The 11768-nt window shown below is 60.7% G+C and overlaps 1 protein-coding gene across 3 annotated transcripts in view; it reads left to right on the forward strand.

The window, feature by feature from the left end:
- Window positions 1–11768, forward strand: part of GRM4 (glutamate metabotropic receptor 4) — a 122700-nt gene that overhangs the window by 77083 nt on the left and 33849 nt on the right. For all 3 annotated transcript variants that reach the window (XM_076003424.1, XM_020286983.2, XM_076003425.1), the window contains 2 exons: window positions 2416–2570; window positions 4553–4693. In XM_076003424.1, the coding sequence (XP_075859539.1) occupies window positions 2416–2570; window positions 4553–4693 (296 nt within the window). The remainder of the gene's footprint in view (window positions 1–2415; window positions 2571–4552; window positions 4694–11768) is intronic.

An 11768-nucleotide genomic window follows, 5' to 3' on the forward strand; every position in this document is an offset into this window, starting at 1 on the left:
CAGTCTGAGGGGAGACACAGCCCTGTCCTCGGGGAGCCCAGTCTGAGGGGAGACACTGCCTGTCCTGGGGAGCCCCAGTCTGAGGGGGGACACAGCCTGTACTGGGGAGCCCCAGTCTGAGGGGAACATGGCCCCATCCTCAGGAAGCCCAGTCTGAGGGAAGACATGGCCTGTCCTCAGGGAGCCCCAGTCTGAGGGGAGACACAGCCTGTCCTCAGGGAGCCCCAGTCTGAGGGGGGACACAGCCCTGTCCTCAGGGAGCCCCAGTCTGAGAGGGGACATGGCCTGTCCTCAGGGAGCCCAGTCTGAGGGGAGACACGGCCCTGTCCTTAGGGAGCCCCAGTCTGAGGGGAGACATGGCCCCATCCTTGGGGAGCCCCAGTCTGAGGGGAGACACTGCCTGTCCTGGGGAGCCCAAGTCTGGGGGAGACACGGCCCTGTTCTGGGGAGCCGGGGCAGATGTGGCCCTCTGGGCTTCCTCCCTCACATTCCTGGCCCTCAGACTCCCAACTCAGGGGCCCAGCTGAGGCTGCCCCTCCCAGTGTCGCTCCCATTCCTAAGCAGCCTCACCCTGAGTCCCATTCTTTTAAACCCTTTTCTCACTCGTCGAGACCCTGTCCTGGACTCCAGAGTCACAGCAAAACATATAAACACCCAGGGACACTGCCAGGTCACCAGAGGGCCACAGGAGGGAGTTCTGGAAGATCCTTAAGTCCTCAAAAGCCGAAAGGTCCAGCTGTAATGGCGGTGTCTCAGGCAGCGAGAAGCCAGGGAGGGGAGTTCCTCAGAGCCTGTCCTGGCAGCCCACACTGTGCGCAGAGGTAGTTTCTGACCCCCTTAAAGCATGTAGGTCCCCTAATTCCGGCTCCGAATGTTCCCGATGCCCACAGGGCTAGCCAGCTCCTGGGGCAGGAGGCCCCGCTGAGCCACCAGTCCTTGCTCCCCGGGTCCTGCCCTACTCCCACCGCAAAGCTGGCCCGACCCAGTTGCCATCTCCCACCAGGCTGTGCACCCCACTCCCGGCTGGGAGAGAGTATAAAAGCCTTGGGTCCCTTGTCCCAGAGAAGAGGCACCCAGGGGAGGGTGGGATGGGACTAGATTGACTTTCTGAGGTGAGTCGGAAGGCGGGGTCGTTTCTGCTGGAAACCCACATGCATTTTAGAAGCAAACAGAAGTAAAGACAAACTTTGCAGGGATGGAGGCCTGGGAGCCCTGGTCACCTGGGGCTGGCTGGGTGCAGGCCGGTGTGTGTGGGTGCTAACAGCAGCCCCACCTGCTACTAGTGGGACTGAGGTGGGGGGCTGCCCCAGTGAGGGGTCGGGAGATGATGGAGTTGGGCGGGGGTGGGGCGAGGAGGGACAGTGAGGCCAGCTCAGGCCGGCCCCAGCCCCAGGTGCAGGCTCTGGGGCCTGGGAACATTCGTTTCTCTCTGAAGCTGCAAGCCCTCCTGCCCCTGCCGGCTGCATCCTGCACAGGCCCGACAGCCGCCCCCGTCCCGCAGTCTGCCCTGGTCCTCTCCGCTAGGAAGGCCTGGGCAGTTTCTAGTGTCTCAGCCTCCCACTTGCTATGTGGCCCCGAGCAAGGTCCTTGCCCCTCTCTGCTCCAGCCTCTCCCCGTGGGAGGAGCAGCGTTAGGGGAATTCTGCCCACTCCTCACTGATTTGCCCTCCAGGGAGGTGTCTTTGAGTGGCCACTTAGTCCATGTACCCAGCAAGCACTGATTAAGCGCCTAGTAAGGGCTCCTCAGTCCCATGCTGGTTTGATGAAGACCACTGTCACGGGAGGCCTGGCCGGGTGTGAGCACCTGGCAGCCTGTGCCCTCGTCCACCCATCATCCATCCACGTCAGGCTATGGGCGGCAGCTCTGGGACGGACCGGGACTTCCGGCACAGAATGGGGCGGATGGAGAGGGCACTACTGGCGGGGGGGGGGGGCACCATGTGCAGAGGGGTCAGGGGGCAGAGGGGTGTGTGTGTGTGTGACAGTAAATGTGAGGACAGGCTAAGGGACGTGGGTGTGGGCTCAGGGCCAGGAAAGCATGAATCCAAGAGGACAGGGGCTGGGCAGACATGTTAATAGTTCCCAGGCCTGAGTTAGATGGAACTCAGGTGTGGATCTGGGGAGACAGGTGTGGTGTTTGCGGGAACTTCAGAAATCACCGTGGGCTTCTAGGCAGGCGTGGGCCCAGGGGGACAGGTGTGGGCCTATGGGCAGGTGTGGGCCAGGAGTGGGGGAGCCATGGCAGGGGGTATGGGCATGGGTGCTGGGGCAGCTGTGGGCCCTCGGCTCATGGGAGTCAGGGGTGGGGGGTCCAGGCAGAGCCGGGGGACAGGTGGGCCCACAGCTGGTGTGGCCAGGGGTGGGGTCAGTTGTGTGGACAGACACGGCTGGGCTGGGCTGGTGTGTGTTCTCACAGGCGTGTACTGGAGGCAGCGCGGAGAGCCAACCAGACAGGCCACTTCTTCTGGATGGGCTCGGACAGCTGGGGCTCCAAGATTGCACCGGTGCTGCACCTGGAGGAGGTGGCTGAGGGTGCTGTCACTATTCTCCCCAAGAGGATGTCCGTGCGAGGTAGGCCTGGCAGGACAGGATGCAGGACCACCACACTCACCCGCCTACTCTCAGCACCACCCTGGATTCGCCTCCGTGTCCCTCCTCTGCTTCCTTTTTCTCCTCCTCTTCCTGCACCTTTGCGTTCTCCTTGCCTGGTCCCCAGTCTTGTGTTCTGAGGTTCTGGGCTGGGAGGCCTATCAGGCACTCAATAGAGCAGAATTTGAATCCAGATTCCGGTCCTTTCTTCCTCCCTGCTCAGATATTTTTGGGTGTGGGAGGTGTGGGGCGTGCACGGACTCACCCTGCCGGGAGAGAGTCCTGTGCCCGAGGGGGCTGGGAGCGGCCAGCAGGCTACAGGAGAGGTGCTGTGTGCGGGACGGGCCTCCCTGCAGAGCCTGCCTGGGCCTGGGGTTGGGGCCTGCCCTGCCCCGAATCCTTCCTCTCAGGGCAGAGCCACAGTCACCTGGGCAGGAACAAAGTGCTGTGGCCAGAACCTCACAGACAGTGTGGTGTGAAGTTCCTGTTAATGGCCTGATTTGGCAGGGACCTTGCAGTCCTCCCCAGGGGGACGTGGGCTCCCCAGCCCTTCTTCTCTGCCCTCCCTCCGTTCAATAGAATCCAGCGTTGATGGAGCTGGATGGGGCCGCAGACATCTGCGTTGCCAACAAATTTTCCAAGAGCCAGGCTGAGAAGGGGAAGGACTTGCTCAAGGTCACACAGCAGTGTCCTCTCTTCACCCTGAGGCAGAGGGAGCACAGGGTGCAGAAGCTTCCACCCCTCCCCTGGAAACCCCAAGCGTAATAAACACAAAGTAGCAATAATGATGGCTTGCTGGTGCCCCGAATGCCAGGCCCTGCGCAGACATCTCACTTAATTTCCTGGCAACCCTGTGGTGCCCTCTGACCCACATGTAGGAGATGGGGGGGATACTCTGGGGATCAGACAGATTAAGTGACATACAGTGCAGTAAGTGGCAGAGTGGGATTTGGATCCAGAACTTGCCTGACAAATACCTTTTCTCTCTTGGACATTAGAGAAGCTTTTAGAACAGTGGTCCTCATCTGGCGGTGATTTTGCCCCCCAAGGGACATTTGGCAATGTCTGGAGACATGTTTGGTTGTCATGATTGGGGGATGCTGCTGGCATCTGGCGGGTGGAGTTCAGGGACACGGCTCGGCGTCCGCGGTGCACAGGACGGCCCCCAGGACAAAGCGGCAGCTGGCCCCAAGTGTCAGCAGTGCCAAGGCTGAGAAGCCCTGCTGCAGGCCACCCCGCCCAGTGCCAGCATCTCTCCTGCGGCTCTCATTTAGCTTCCACTCCGACCCCTCCTTGCACAGGAAGCTTCATGCAGCCCCACTGAGCTCTCAGGCCTTCTGGCCCATCTCAAGCAGCGTAGGTCACTGTGCACAGAGTGGTCAGTGTTGTGGGAGGAGCATCCAGGAGGAGGGAGAGGGCCCTGTTCCCCGCCAGCCTGCCCACCCTTGGACAGGGTTTTTGGCTGAGAGCAGATTTCTGAGTCTGGCAGAGCACGTGGAGGAAGCAGGCTGCATCTGTTTGTGACCAGGACCTTCTGGACTTGAAAGCAGAAGGTCCAGGTCCTGGTCTTGCTGTGCGATCCCCTGCTTTCTCTGGCCACGTGCTCCCAGGGTTGGGCAAACCCACCAGCCTCTCTGCTCTAATCTCAGGACTCCCAGACGGCACCTTCTCAAAGAGGCCCGATATTAGCGTTTCCGTGGCTTTGACCGTGGAAACATCCTCATCGGTGTACTTCTCTTCCATAAAGGCAGCAGTTGTGGCTTACACATGCTCCCCCTGGGACTGAATACAGCTCTTTTCATTTTGAGTGAAATGAAATGCTCCACATTTTGTTTTTTCCGCCTGGGCCGTGGATCAGGCACGCGCCCGCCTCCTCCCGCCTCAGCCGGCCGGCCCCTGCCTAGCCTGGGGCGTGGCAGCAGGAAGGCCGAGCGAGAGCCCTGAGTCCCCTTCCCGTCCGCCAGGCTTCGACCGCTACTTCTCCAGCCGCACGCTGGACAACAACCGGCGCAACATCTGGTTTGCCGAGTTCTGGGAGGACAACTTCCACTGCAAGCTGAGCCGCCACGCGCTCAAGAAGGGGAGCCACGTTAAGAAGTGCACCAGTGAGCACGCGCGGGCGGGCGGGGCCGGGCCGGGGGCGGGGCCGCGCGGGGCGGGGCCAGGGCCGGGGCGGGGGCGGGGCGGGGGCGGGGCCGGGGCGGGGCCGCGCGGGGGCGGGGCTCTGGAGGGGAAGCCTGAGCGGCAGGAGACCTGGGGCTGATGCTGCGGCGCAGAAGTCTCCAGGGTCGCCCGCAGGAGTGGAGGTGGGCTGGCACCTGGGGCAGAGTTGGGAGCCGGGGACTGAAGGGGCGGGGCCCCGGCCTAATTAGAGTGCGACACTGAGAGTCCTGGGGCCGGGAGGGCCATCTGGCCTCTGACTGCCTGGGTGTGCCCGCAGAACTTGACTGTGTCGGTCCTGCCGCACACCAGTCTGGACACTTCACAGGAACCACCTCTAACCCCTCAGTCACTCAACAAACAGCAGTTTGGCTCCCAGGACTGCCTTGCCCTGTTATAAGCATGGTGGGTGCAGCAGTGAATGGGAGAGTCAAACGAGTCTTGGAGTTTTATTGAAATGGTGAGACAGACGATAAACAAGATAAGTAAATGACAGGACATGTTGGAAGGGAAATGTGCAGTAGAAACAAAACAGATAAGCAAAGAAACAAAACAGATAAAGAACGGGGAGTGCAGGGGGAGGGAAACCGCATCTGTGAAGTGCACGACCCAGCAAAGGTGACACTTGAGCCCTGAATAGAAGAATGAGCCACGCACGGGGGCAATCACTGGTCCATTTTACAGAGGGGAACGCGAGGCTCAGAGGAGGTAAGTAGAGGACCTGATTCCCACAGGTGGGAAATGGTGGAGCTGGCTTGAACCTGGTCTGGGCTCCAGGCCCGCAGCCCCTGGGTGCCGTCTTGGTGTGTCCACTCTGGATTCCTTTGGACATGGGGTCTTGTGCACACCGGCCCGGGGAGCTCTGCAGCAGGACCCGGCCTCAGCCACGCTGGGGCTCCGGAGCCTGAGTGGTGCCTAACTGCGGATGATGCGCTCCGCCCGTGTCCTCCCGACCTGACCGCTGGGGTCTGGGCAAAGCGCTGGTGCGCCGGGGCCACACTGGATGGAGTCTGACAGGGGTCTGCTGGGGCCGGGAGAGGAGGGAGTGTGATGAGGGGGTGGGCGGGGAGCGCTGCCCTCTGGTGGCAAGAGCCCACAGGGCATCGAAGTCCCTCGACAGCGGGTACCACTGGGCCAAACCCACGCGGCCTGATGCACAGTGTACGAGTGCGCCCCGGCGGTGGCGTGTGTGCACACACCTGTGTGTGACTGTGTGCATGAGTCGGCGTGCCTGGGAGAGAAGTGTGTGTGCATATGTCTTATGTGGGGGCTTGCATGTTTCTGGGTGAGCTCATAAACATAAATACCACGATTTACTATGCATCTGCCGTGTTCCAGACAATTTAAAGCCATAATCTCACTTTACTCTCACAACACCTCTAGGAACTCTTAGGATTCCCATACTATAGATGAGGATATGGAGAGTCAGAGAGAGACCAAGCGACTTGCCCAAGGCTGCACAGCAGAAGCCTGAATCAGGCAGCAGTTGCAATAGAGGCGTAAAAAGTACAACCATGACTGGGCATGGACGCTGAGCCCTCGTGGGTGGGGTGACCACGAATCCTGTCCACCCCTGTTCTGGTGTGATTATTGAGAGCATCCCCTTTCATTCTCAAAAGAGCCCCTGTGGGATGAAAAGTTGTGACCCTGATTATAGGCCACCGGCCCCCGCCCAGGGGTGGGGGTGGGGCAGGATGGGTAAGACGGACGGCCGTGGCCTTCTGGGCCCCGCGTCAGGCTGGCCAGGATGAGGGGCTTTCTGGGTCGCCTCTTGGTCTGGGAGGGCAGGAGGGGAGGCCGTGGTCAGTTCCTGTAGGCTTCGTCCAGACTCCAGTCCGCAGGCCGGCACTCAGGAGCCTCTCGGCCGCCCTGAGGGAGGTGTTGGGCCTGGTCGTCACAGCGGGCAGGGGCGGGAGGACTAGAGCGGGCTGTGCTGTGACCTCTCTGGGCCTTTGCTCTCTCACCTGAGAAGTGGGGAGGAAGGCCTGCCGCCCAGGGTGCGCCTCCGGAAGGAAGCAAGCCATGTCCGTGGACGCACCTTGTGAGCGGCGAGTGGTAGCTCTAGCTGCGCTGTGCGGGAGTCGCCCGGAGCTCTTAGGCCCAGGCCAGGACCCCACCCCAGACGTCTGCACGGGAACCTCAGGGGTGGAGCCCGCACTGTGCGGGAGTCGCCGGGAGCTCTTAGGCCCAGGCCAGGACCCCACCCCAGACGTCTGCACGGGAACCTCAGGGGTGGGGCCCGCGCGGCGGCTCAAAGCTCTCTAGGTGATTTCAGTGTGTGCTTCGGGCTGGAGCAGTGGTCGTCTCCAAGCCTTGTCCACACAGAATCACTTGGGAATCTTTTAAAAATACCGATGCCTGACATGGATGCCTGTAGACATTTCGATTTAATTTGTACTGGCCACAACCTGAGCATCAGGATTTTTTGAAAGTGCCCCAGGTGGTTCTACTGCGCAGCGAAGTTTGGGAGCCTCTGGCTCAGAGGGAGAGGTGAGTGATGGGAGGTGGCGTGCAGGAGGCCTGGACGTGGGGACACCCTGGGGGAGGGGAAGGACAGCGCCTCACAGCTCACCTGAATCCTCCCTGCTGCACGGGAGGCCCCAGCACGGACTGGGCAGCGTCCTTGTGTGGCCCCAAGTCAGGTGCGGCGAGACCGTGTGTCCCCGCCGGGTGAGGTGAGGGGCAGGGAGCTGCTGGGATGTTCGTGGGACCCGGAACCCCGGGCGAGGGCGGCAGCTCTGGCTTCCCACAGCCCACCCAGGTCTGAGCTGAACCTGCCCTGGGGAGAAGGCCTGAGGCCAGGGTGGGGGGAGGGACCCCCGAGGAGGGCTGGGAGGAGGCATGGGGAAAGCCTCACCTCTGGGTCTGAAACCCGCTCTGCAGGGTGACCTTGGACAAGTTGTTTGACTTCTCTGAACCTCTGATGCTTTATGGAACAGGAAAGGCAACAGCCATCTCAGTGGGTGGTTTTGAGGATTAGCGATAGTGTGTGAAGTGGCCGGCTGGAAAGGCGTGTGTAAGAGGTGCTGATGAAATGGTTGTCACTGTTGACATAGAGGCAGTGGGACAGATGGGATTTACACAGGCAGTTGGGTAATTTAGTGGCCCAAGTTTGTTGGTACCAATTATGTCTGTCTGCTGTAGGATCCTGGGGGTGGGAATGTGGCATCCTGAGTGGGTGGTATAGACTGTCATAGGTGCCGCTCTCATTTTACAGAAGGGGAAACCGAGGCAACTTGCGAATGTCACAGTGCTAGAGAGTTGGTAGAGCTGGAGTCACGCCCAGGCAGCCTGGCTCTGGAGCCCTGCCTGCCCCTGCCCTGCCACCCCGCTGCCTCCTCCCTCCCTCCTTCCCTCCCCTCCCTGCGCCCCCCCCCTAGCCGCCCAGACATGCCCTGTAGTCTCCGTGATTTGTGTTCCCCACCTGCCACGCTGTCTCTGGAGCCTGGCTTCCCACTCACCGCCCCCAGGATCGGCCCTCCCTGCTCCCTGAGGCTGTGCCTGCCCTGCCCACGGTCTCACACCGAGCAAGCGCTACTCCTGCGTCCCTTGCTCTGCCAAACCATTCCTTCCCCTCCAGCTGAAGGAGGGACCCCGCGAACTTCCAAGAGGGCGAGGAGGACCATCTCTTCCTGTGGTCTTACCCTTGGGAAGAGTTGATCCATCCTTCAGGACTGTTGGATTCTCCTGAAACAAGGCTTTGAGAGCAAGTAGTGTATTTGCGGGGGATCCCAGGAGAGAGGAGAGAAGGCAGCGGTAAAGGGTGTGACATCAAGGAGGGCACCACTGTGGGGCTGGGGTGGGTAAACGCACAACTAAGGGACGCAGTGAGCGTTGGCGGGGGACGGGCACGTCTCACATCATGGTTGGGATATGGCGGAGTCATAACATGTAACCAAGATGTTTGTACCCCATAATATCCTGAAATTAAAAAATGAAGGTTACCACTGTGAACAACTTCAGCTAACCCCCCTGGGACTCTGGGGACAGCGAGGAACAGGCCTCAGTCATGGCACTGAAGGCAGGAGGGACGTGTGTGTGCCTGTCAGTCGCTGGCAGCCTGCGCCTGGCTGGTAGGGCGGGCTCCTGGGCCGGAGAAGACCTGGGCAGGCGGCAGGTGCTGGCAGCTGGAGCTTGGACAGGTGTGTGCGGAAGGGCAAGGGCAGGGGTATGGTGGGCACTCATCCTTTCTCAGACACAGCAGGCCCGAGTGTGAATTCTGGTGTTGCTGCTTCCTAGCCGTGTCACCTTGGCTAGGTCACCTTGCCTCTTGAGGCCTCAGTTTCTTCATCTCTGAAATGGGAATCATCACCCTCTCCCATCCTCCCAAGAGCCCTGTCCCCAGCAGAGCGCTACCTTCCTCTTGGGCCCAGAGGACCCAGGAAGCACTGCTCTTTACTTGTCAATCAGGAAGCCAACCAGCGTTTACTAAGAGGCCCACTATGTGCTAAAACCCCCTGCCAGGCACCGTGAGCAGGACAGACCTGCCCCGCAGGACAGGATGGCTTTGCAGACGAGGTGTGGAGTAGAGTAGTGTGGCCTGGCAGTCAGTTCCCTGGGCTCCAGAGAAGACCTAACCATGAGGCCAGAGATCCCCATGAGGCCAGACCCATGGATCCCCGCGCCTGAGCGAGGTCAGGGCCCCTTCGAGGGGCATCTGTGCAGCTGTCAAGCCCGGGGCGGTGGGGGACGGTGCCTGCCTCTCTCCTCCCTCCCGGCCCCTCCCGGGAGCCCGCATAGCAGGGTTTGGGAATTAAAGTCGTAAACAAGGCAGATGTGGCATCCGTCTTTTTGACAGCACTGCCAGCCAGGTGATGGCTGAGCGGAGGAAGCCTGGGTTATGAGGAGATAGGAAAAATTTACTGCCTGCAGCTCCCAGGGGCTGGCAGCTCGGAGAGGGAGGGCAGCCACATGGTGGCTGGGAATGCGTGGGGAGGTGCGAGTCACCCAGCCTGTGCTAGCAGCAATAACAAACAATAGTAATATTTGTATAGCATTTATTAATTGTCAAGCTCTGTCCCAGGGTTTTGCATTTAATCTTTACAGCAACCTGTTTTACAGATGAGGAAACTGAGGCACAGAGAGGTTAAGGACTTGCCTAAGGTCACACAGAGCTGGGATTTGAGCCACACCATCTGATTCCAGAGATGTCCTGCTGTGGGCCAACTGATGTCCCAGCCCCAGGGCCCTCCTGGCTTCTCCAGCCTGCCTTTGAAAGGTCTTCCCACCTCTACAGCCCCACAGGAACCTGAGGAAGCTTTTCTCCTGGGGAAGGAAGGAAGACCAACGTTTGGGGACATGTACTATGTGCCAGGCTGTGCCCCAATTAGAGGAACTGACAGTTGCTCAAACCATTGGCCACAAGGTGGCCAGAGAGTCCTAGGCCCTTCCCTCAATGCTGTTCCTTACTTGTCAATCAGGAAGCCAACCAGCATTTACTAAGAGGCCCACTATGTGCTAAAACCCCCTGCCAGGCACCGTGAGCAGGACAGACCTGCCCCGCAGGACAGGATGGCTTCGCAGACGAGGCGTGGAGTGGGGTAGCGTGGCCTGGCAGTCAGTTCCCTGGGCTCCAGAGAAGACCTAACCATGAGGCCAGAGAGGCAGATCCAGGAGGCCTCTTGGCGGGAAGCTGGCAGTGCCGGGAGGCTGGGGGGTTGCACCACTTTTAAGTCAGGGAGTGTCACTGAGAAGGCGAGACTTGAGGAAAGGCCTGGGGACAGTGAGAGTGGGCTGTGTGGAGACCCAGGAAAGCACGTGCCGGGCAGCGAGCACAGCATGTGCAAAGGCCCTGAGGCAGCACGTGCCGGGCCAGTCTGGGGAACAGTGAGGGCCCGTGTGGCTGACGCAGAGCCACAGGTGGGAGATGAAGCACACCAGGAGGTGGGGGAGGGCGCAGATCCTGTGGGCTTGTAGGCAATTTGTGAGGATTTAGTCTTTCATGAGGAATGGGACAAAGCCATTGCAGGGTTTGAAAGAGGATTGGCGTGATCGGATTTATGTTCTCACAGGCTCACACCGGCTGCTGCCGCTCACTCTGCTGAGGGCGAGGGCAGAGTGGGAGCCAGTTAGGAGGCAGGTGCTGTAATCCAGGTGGGCGCGATGGGGCCAGGGAGGTGGTGAGAAGGGGTTGGATGCTGTGTAAACCACGCAGTGTGGCCGCAAAGTTTGCCGAGGGATGCAAGGTGGGAGAAAGACGACAGAGAATCAGGCATGGCCCCAGGTCCTCGCCGGAAGGGGGTGACGGATAGAATTGGCACGGGCCGAGAAGGGGTGGGTGGGAGAGGAGCAGGCTGGGCACAGGTTGGGTTGGTGTAGGACTCGCGGAGTGAGATGCCTGTTGGGTGTCCACGTGGCCTTGTGCAGCAGGAGCTGGAGTTGGGGGCCAGTGCCAGCACCGGAATGAGTGTACTCAGAGGAGAGGGGCCCTGGACACTGGAGTGTGGGGGCAGGGCGGGCAGGGGCTGAGACAGGGCGGCCCCTGGGAGGCAGGAGGGCCCAGAGCATGGAGTCCCGGAGGGCAAGAAAGCGCCAGGGAGGCGGGAGTGGCCGGCTCCACCGCTCGCTGTCCAGGGGCCAAGCGAGATGAGGGCTGGGGCTGGGCCACCGGACTTAGCAATGTTGGGGTGCTGGTGACCTCCACAGGGGCAATCTCCGTGGAGAGGTGGGTGCCAAAGCCAGACTGGGTTGGTCGGGAGGAAAGCAGAGGGGAGGCATGGATGCCAGCGGGCAGAGGACTGCTCCGAGGAGCTGGGATGTGAGCAGGAACAGAGAGAGGTGCCGGCTGGGGAGGGCCCGGGCAAGAGAGGGCGTGTATTTGTTCAAATCGTAGCATATTTCTGTGTCAAAGGGAAACCTAGATGCTGTTGGGAGGGGCAGGAGACTGGCCGAGGGACAGGGAGGGGAGTCCTTGGGGGGGGTATCAGCAGGGCACAGGCAGCTCAGCCATCTGGCTGCCACCCCAGCCCCCAGCCCTTCCCTCCCTGTCCGGGAGAGCTGAGCCCAGGCTCCCGAGCTGAG

This window comes from Microcebus murinus, chromosome 5, assembly GCF_040939455.1.
Source record: "Microcebus murinus isolate Inina chromosome 5, M.murinus_Inina_mat1.0, whole genome shotgun sequence".
NCBI lineage: Eukaryota > Metazoa > Chordata > Mammalia > Primates > Cheirogaleidae > Microcebus > Microcebus murinus.